The sequence below is a fragment of the Phaeoacremonium minimum genome, assembly GCF_000392275.1.
Source record: "Phaeoacremonium minimum UCRPA7 unplaced genomic scaffold PA7_03_scaffold_269, whole genome shotgun sequence".
In the NCBI taxonomy this organism is placed as follows: Eukaryota; Fungi; Ascomycota; class Sordariomycetes; order Togniniales; family Togniniaceae; genus Phaeoacremonium; species Phaeoacremonium minimum.
This window is the reverse complement of record NW_006921174.1, coordinates 4,753-12,968: the sequence shown is the minus strand read 5'-3', so window position 1 is coordinate 12,968 and position 8,216 is coordinate 4,753. Positions and strand designations below refer to the sequence as shown.

Genomic DNA, 8,216 nt, shown 5'->3' with positions numbered 1-8,216 from the left:
GTCACAACTTCTACAGGATGACGATGCTAGATCATCTCCCCCGAGCCATGGAGATCAAATCACTCAAGATCAAGTTATTCTACTCAACGATGATGTGGAAGACATCGCTAAACCGGCTGATCGGGGTATCAACACTGCCCCAGCTGTGGTCATGCGAGAAATGATCCGTCAACTCGCAGGAGGCCACCGACGGCTTCTGCAGAATATGAACCTCGATCTTGTGACATTAGATATTGGACTTGCAGAAGAAACAGCACAGGAACTTTTCTCCATGTTCGTGACCTCTAGGCCGGGCCTTATCATTGTCTATGACACAGAAAGCCCCCAGTCTCTCCAAAAGCTTCGAGTTGAATCGCCATTCCTATTTAGTGTATGCTGCCTGGTATCTATGCGCCACTGGGAAGAAAAGCATAAACATGATACAATGCTGAGGTTAGCCTACGAACACGTTAGATCGGTCTTGGGTCAGGTTGTGCTTGCGAGTCCTCTCCCTCTGGGAGATGTGAACGCTATAGCAATCTTATGCAGCTTTTCTTTTGCTCCGAGCATGGTAAGCCCTTTTGACGTATTCCCTCTGTCGTTTACTACACAATGATCTCTTACAATCTTACAGAATGGTGTTGAGTACATCGATAGTTGGCTGCTCAGTAGTATGTCTGGTCAGCATGGCATGTTAAGCATTAGCTTCTCTCGAATCGTAGATAACGTCAAACGGGGGACATATACTGCTACTGATTACCACGAGATCAGGCTTTGGGCTCAAATCTGTCTCAATCATCTTCAGTAAGATAGTTTGGCCAATATGTCCTCCTTTCTTCTAACTTAACACTCCGCAGATGGGCTGCGACAACCGGCCGCCCGTCATCGATTACTGCCCCGTACCTAAATCAGTGTTATATCCTAGTTAACATGGATCAAGCCACCGTGCAAGATGGTCAGATCGTCGCAAACCTTCATCTCTATTCTAGTTTACATAGAGCGTTAGCAACCCGGCCCAGCTCACACGAGAAACCGTCAAACGAGGAATTCTCGGCGTGGAAACAAAAATGGAGCCACTTGTTAAGTATGGCCAGCTTTGCTCTCGACTGTTTTGTATCTGTACTGACGAGTTTGATGTTGCAGCTCAGCCAAATGTCTCACTACTTGAATTCAATTATTATGCTGCCCATCTCATTCTCGCGGTTCGCTGTATAGATGAGAATGGACACGGTATCCCCCAGAACTCGCTTGGTGCATCCGGCTTGGACTCTCCTACCTACACACCAGGTTTCACAGCGCAAGGCTCATTGCTTCCCATGACGCAAGAACTCGATCGGAACTCACGAAATAGTCCAAGAGTGAACGACCATGACAACAACTACACAAACACATACGAAGCACTCGCCTGCAAGTATGCCCTGCTTATGATCCAAACATCCATCGATATTTCTTCAGCTCTCATAGTTGAGATGCCCGACAATCTCAAGCTCTGTCTCGCGTACTCAGCTCTGGTCATCACCCAGTACACCCCAGATAAAGACATCACACCTGACATTATTTACGACTCGCTCAAGGCCTTGGAAAGCAAAGCTCGGTCGCACCCTTTCTTGAGACCGAATGTTTTGACGGCAACCCTGATAGCGCGTCATAGAGTTGAGAAACGGTGTTGGGAACAGGCGCAAAACACGACCAACCGCCACGAGATCATGTCACCGTGTAGACACGCTTCCTCTGCAACAGGGTTCCCATTGCATCAACAACACACCTCCAACGTGTCACCAACAATCGAAACACATAGAAGCAACCCTGATGAAACTTGGAGAGAAGATGAGCTTGATGATATAGCTGCGCTTGACATAGAAACACTGTTCCCGAGCATGGAAGACTTCTTCGCCGGAGGCTTTAGTCTGCCTGAACTTGAACCAGGTTCATACTAGTGTAAATCCTAGTAAATTCGGAAATCGAATTTTTACTTAGGCAGCTCTTCCTACTCTAAGAAGACCTTGAAGCAAGATCGAAACAGAGCGGAGTCACGTGATTGTTTCTTGAGCGTAATAACGTAGCTAGTTGGAAGAAGACTAACGAGCAGCATCTATCGTTTTATTCTATTTGAGAAATATTCAGCTAATTAAATTATTTTTTGAATCCATCCTTTAAGCGTTGAGTTGGCGATCAGAGTGGCTTCAAGTAGCTCCTTTGCTAAGTAGGCAGCCAAGTGAGGTGAGGTGACTCGAACGGCTTAGCGGGATGGCGGGATGGCGGGGTGAACGAAAAATTGTGTTCCATGTTAAACCCCCACCATCCAATATCCTCAGCTTCAACACCGAAAACACTACGTACGATCACACCACGATACACTCTCCCGTGGTTCTCTCTTTTCTCAGAGACATCCTCACAAGGCCGCCAAGCTGTTCTCCCTCAAAGTAGCCCGCCCCGCGCTTCGCAGCGTCTCGCCGCTTCGCCAATTCCTGACCTCAGCATCACCAGCCGCTCTCCATCCACGCCGATACAGCGCCATCATGGCCGCCATCGCCTCGCAAAAGTATACTCCCGCCGAGGAGGCCGAGATCGAGCAGTGGCTGACCACCGCCAATCGCCTTAAGGCCCCCGGCCCCGAGACATCCTCTATCATCGAGACCCTCAACACCCACCTGTCCTCCAAGACCACCCTGCTCGGCACCAAGCCCAGCAAGGCCGATCTCGCCATCTACGAGGTCCTCGCGCCCACCGTCAAGGGCTGGACCCCTGAAGAGCGCACCGGCCAGGCAGGCCATCCCAACATTGTGCGCCACCTCGACTTTGTGCAGAACAGCCCGCTGTTTGGCCTCGAGGTCGCTGAGGCGGACAAGGTCAAGGTTGACCCGGAGGAGATCCTCTACGTCAAGCCTCCCGTCGACGCCAAGGCCGAGAAGGAGCGATTGAAGAAGGAGAAGGCCGCCGCTGCTGCTACCGCGGCCGGAGGCGAGCAGAAGACGCTCGTGGACAGGACGAAGGAGGCTGCGGGCGCTGCTGTCGAGACGGTGAAGCAGGCCAAGGATCAGGCCGTTGCCGCCGTCGCAGGCGAGGGCAAGAAGAAGGAGAAGAAAGAGAAGGCCCCCAAGCAGCAGAAACAGGCGGCTGCCCCAGCTGCTCCGGCGCCGCTGTCCCCCGCCCTGATCGACCTCCGAGTCGGACACATTCTCAAGGCGATCAAGCACCCCGAAGCCGATTCTTTGTATGTTTCAACTATTGCGATGGGCGATCCCAAGGGAACCCCCGACACCGAGGAAGTTGACGGACAGGTCACTCGCACAGTATGCTCCGGTCTGAACGGCCTAGTGCCTCTGGAGGAGATGCAAGGACGCAAGGTCGTGGTAGTCTGCAATCTGAAGCCTGTGAAGATGCGAGGCATCAAGTCCTCTGCTATGGTCCTGGCAGCGTCGCCACGGGTAAAGGAGGGCGAGGCGGATGATCACAAGGGTCCCGTCGAGCTTGTCAACCCGCCTGCGGACGCGAAGGCTGGCGAGCGTGTCTTCTTCGACGGCTGGAAGGGCGAGCCCGAGAAGCAGCTCAACCCTAAGAAGAAGATCTGGGAAACCATCCAGCCAGGATTCACGACTACCGACAGTCTTGAGGTTGGGTTTGAGGCTGGTGCAGTGAAGGAGCTAGGCAAGGAGGGGCTAGGCAAGCTGACCACGGAAAGCGGAGGCATTTGCACAGTCAAGTCACTCAAGGGGGCCACTGTTCGGTAGAATCTTCAAAGCACTGATGAGAAGCATGAGGGTCATAGAGGCACGAAAGAAAAGACTAATCAATTCATTGCACGAAGCATAGCTATTCAAAAGCGCCAGGAGATGTGATGATACCAGCTCGTGGCCAAATTTCCTTTAATGAGAAAACATATCTTAAATGAATGACTTTCCAACTCGAATTTAGCCCCTGAGTTTGGTTTGTCTATCATAGAGTAAATACAGTTTCTAGTGGAGTGGCCGTCGCAGGGCATCCAGTAGTGACAGTGAATGTTTCTGTGGGAATGATGCAGCCCGTCTGGCACCCAGTACACTTCGGGGTGACCGTCACGGTAGTCGTCGTAGGGCAGATAGAGGTACTATCCAGTCTATCAGCAAGAGTAAACCATTATAGCGGAGGATTACGTACCTGCAAGGGACTTCAATGGAAGTAACTCTAATGTACAAGGGGCACACAAGGTCTGTTGGCGGTGCACAACGAATGTAAGGACATATAGCTGAAAGAGAAAGATGTCAGCGGCATATCTAAGATATGGGAGCACATATTACATACTGGGTGATAGGGTTTCCGTGGCAGTATAGCATCCAATTGGCGATGGAGTGATGCACGCGTTCAAATCAGCCGGAGCAGCGTTCCTATCTACCGTTAGGTAAAGCTCAATGAGAAAACAAGGGACCGGACTTACGAAGGGAGTGCCCAGAGAAACAGCCCAACAACACTGAGGACGGTGTTTAATGAATGCATCGTGATAAGAGTATAATAGTCTGTGAGATACAATGATGAGGTATAGATTGGTTGCTGTCTTGTTCTGTCTGTGGCTGCCAGATGCACCGAGCTCATATGGGTCGAGGCGTTAACGGTTTTTATATTAAACAAAAACCCAACGCCGCCCCCTGGCTGCAGAATACTGCTCGGCCAGCAACGTGTAAGCCGGCGAGCGTTGGATCAGCCATGTCTCGTCTGTCATCCAAGACACTTTGCGGAACGGGCGCTCTTGGCCCATGCCTGGGGTCAGACATGCTAAAGGTTTGTTACACGGCCAGCTGCACCTCAATCGGGTGGCATGACCAGCCATCTCCAGCAACTCAACTCTAACGGGCGGGTGTTCGCCCCTGGTATGCGCCCGGAGCAACTCAATCGGATTGAATCAGAGACCCCAAGAGGCGCATCATCGTCAGTATCGATTAGAGTTTCTTTTGGGCAGTGACGATCCCTCTGGGCGACTCACTATCGCGCCCTGTAGCCGTCTCCGCATTCTCCGCAAATACGAATCTGTCATTCTCCTTGTCTTGTCTTGCGTAACACTAAAGATATGATAAAAATAGCTAGCAACGGCCAAGGAGTAGTGCAATTTCGAAAGCAGTTTAGTGGGCTTGCAGAATACTTCCAGGAACCCAGTCGTGGTGCCTGCTTCAATCTATATTGCGTCGGCTGAATCGAGATCAAAATTCAGTATATAGCCGCAAGTAGGTAAGGGTTACATTCGAGCTGAGCTACGAAAAGTCCCCAGGAATTCGATTCCTACAAAGTCCCTTGCAGCGCAGCCCTGAGTCGAAATGACAGGGACCGCTGGGATGGAGGGGCGGAGGAAATTAATCCTTCATTGCAATTGGTGCATCGCGATGGAAAGAAGCTCCCGTGTCCTCCCTGGGCAGATGTCAGCGATCGGCAGCTAGCCGGCCGAGAATTCCACAGTACCGCGTGGGAAAAGTAAGATGGAGAGACTCTTCGGCTCTTTCGCCGAGTCGCCTGAATCAATTGATGCTAATGGAGCTTCGACTTAATCGTTCTTTATGTCCGTGATACATTCGTCCTTTCTTCGATCTCATTGTACGACTACTATCCTATGATTCAAGTATGTCCCCTTGATCTGTCCGCGAAATATCGTCGGTTCTCCGTATGTCAAATACAACGTCAGGTTTCATGTCTTATTTCTCGATAGATACAAGGTGTCAAGTACTAAATGATATATCTATGGCTTGCAAAGTTACCTCTACATCTCTGAAGACGAATCTCTAATCGTGAATATACAAGAGAATAATCTGTTATTACGAGGTAAGTACGGGCAACTCAGATGCTTGTGTACACACACATATCTGAGCTATCTTACGTTTCGGTTTTCCTCTTTCTATACTGAAATAAATCTCGCGATATAGCTTTTACTAGATTTCATGAATGGACTTTCATTTAGCTTGACACTCTCACACGATAACTTTGCTACACAGGATCCTTAAATGTGTAGGACATATCGATAGAAGACGAGACACGAATGGAACAGACCGTACTAGGTCACAGGTATGAATTAAAAAATCTATATGTCTACGTGTGCGGCAAATCAAGATCAGTGGACCTTCAAAAACATGCGGAGTCTTCTACAACCTGAAGCATTCACGGCTCAGAATATGCTATTTGTCCTGTGTTGGTTATGCTAAAGCTTTCCGCAGCTTTAAACTCTTCGCAAATATCCGAGTCAACACATTGAGGTACAGTGATATTGATTTACATCTGCGTATAGTGGGCTGTTTGCTACGTGACATAGAGGGGAAAGATATGGCTAGGATTCTGTTATCTCTAATTGCGCCTATCGAAAAATGCTGGGTGGAGGCGGAGCTGAATTGCATGATGGAAATTAAGGAGGGATCGCTGTTGCATGGAGTCTTGGCACGAATCCTTCGAGCTTGGACAAAATAGACAAATTTCTTTGCTATGAAACATACTTCTCCCTAACAACGAGCCCCAAAACCAGACCGTGTTTTCGCGTGGTGAAATTATAGTCAGCTGAGAGCATCGAGGTGCTGCAGGTTGGCTTGAGGCGGCAGAGATCCAAGTCCACGGAGGGAGTGCCATGGCGAAGGCATTTCTGGATACTTGAGCCTCTTGATTGCTTCGACCCCAAGGCTCTCGATGCGTGCCTGCTCGTCACAATGGCAAAGAATCCAGCATTAGTCATTCTCGTAACCATTTTGTCTTGCATCCTCTTTAATTCTGCTACAGCAATATCTCCTATATCCGTGAAGGGTACCAAACTTTACGATAGTGATGGCAACCAATTCTTCATCAAAGGTAGATTTATACCTCTATTTTAGCGCAAAGCGCCGCCGAATTTAGGTGCTGACAGCTTCCAGGTGTGGCGTATACAAGTGGAAACCGTCGGTTAGACCCTCTGCTCGACAATGGACAATGTCAAATCGATGCTGGTTTGATGAAGACTCTTGGGGTCAATACGATACGAGTATACACAGTCGATGGCACCAAAAACCACGATGCCTGCATGCAAACTTTCGCAGCTCAAGGCATCTATCTTTGGCTCGATCTGCCAACTCCTTTACATGCGATGAGTAGGGTGTGTTACAGTTCCTTTCTGAGGTTCCCGAACAATATCTAATAGAAATTGGTAGATCGACCCAGAATGGAATATGGACTTATACACGAATTGGACCGGCACGGTAGATGCCTTTGCCGGATATGATAACTTGCTGGCCTTCACTATCGGAAATGAAGTCATCAATGACGGTAAGCCACCATTGACCTGGTAAAGCATAGCAAGGAGACACGTTGACTCATCTCGCATCACAGATAAAACAACCATCACCGCACCATATATCAAAGCCGCTGCACGAGACATCAAGAGGTTCCGAGACGCTCGAGGCTACCGTCAGATCCCAGTCAGTTACACAGCCACAGACCTGCTAGAAACCCGAGTTCCTACTGCAGACTACCTCGCTTGCGGTGACTCTGACGATGCTATTGATATGTACGGTATGAACATTTACTCGTGGTGTGGCAATGCCAGTTACTACACATCCGGCTTCGATAAGCTGTATGAGCAGTTTCAGGACCTCAATATTCCTGTTGTATTCTCTGAAACAGGATGCAAAACTACAGGGGACCGCGAGTTCACCGAAGTAGCAACTATGTTAGGGCCCGTATTCCAGGCTGTCTTCTCCGGAGCTATAGTGTACGAATGGCTGATGGAAGAGAATGGATATGGGCTTGTTGAGTATTCGAACTCTCAGAATACAGGGTTTCCACAAACACTGGATGACTACAATGCCTTATCCACAGTGTTTTCGACGGTAAATCCGCCTGGTACAGCTATGACGGCGTACACGCCATCGAACTCGGCACCTGCTTGCCCTACCAGTGATTCTTCTGATGGATGGCTTGTTGATCCAACTGCCGCTCTTCCTACGATTGCTGGGTTGCAAGAAGAGACCATTACGGCGCGAACGACTATAACAACAAGTACAGCGACACGAAGCACGACTGCATCAGAGGCATCAGAGACGTTAGCAAGTCCATCCGGTGGCGGACAGCAGCAAAATGCAGGGGGTGATGGAACTCCGACCGGAACAATTGTAGGCATCGCGATTGGATGTGCTGCAGCGGTAGTCATAGTAGCCGTGGGCGCGTTCTTCTTCTTCCGGAGGCGCAGGTCAAGGCGACAGGTCCAAGAAAAGGGAGGACTGGCCGAACCTAGGGGCAACAGCTCTCAGGAGGGCTTCAAG

The 8,216-nt window shown here is 49.7% G+C and overlaps 2 protein-coding genes across 2 annotated transcripts; both read left to right on the top strand.

Moving 5' to 3' along the window:
* Positions 1-2,498: 2,498 nt before the first annotated feature.
* On the top strand, positions 2,499-3,710 carry UCRPA7_3287 (putative multisynthetase complex auxiliary component p43 protein; the record flags this gene model as incomplete). Its single annotated transcript, XM_007915848.1, has 1 exon — positions 2,499-3,710. The coding sequence occupies one exon, from the start codon at positions 2,499-2,501 to the stop codon at positions 3,708-3,710; it is 1,212 nt and encodes a 403-aa protein (XP_007914039.1).
* A 3,332-nt stretch (positions 3,711-7,042) lies between these two features.
* On the top strand, positions 7,043-7,855 carry UCRPA7_3286 (putative albicans ph regulated cell wall protein phr2p protein; the record flags this gene model as incomplete). Its single annotated transcript, XM_007915849.1, has 4 exons — positions 7,043-7,051; positions 7,107-7,221; positions 7,285-7,708; positions 7,774-7,855. 4 exons carry the CDS (start codon positions 7,043-7,045, stop codon positions 7,853-7,855), a joined length of 630 nt encoding a protein of 209 aa, XP_007914040.1.
* Between the last annotated feature and the right edge of the window lie 361 nt (positions 7,856-8,216).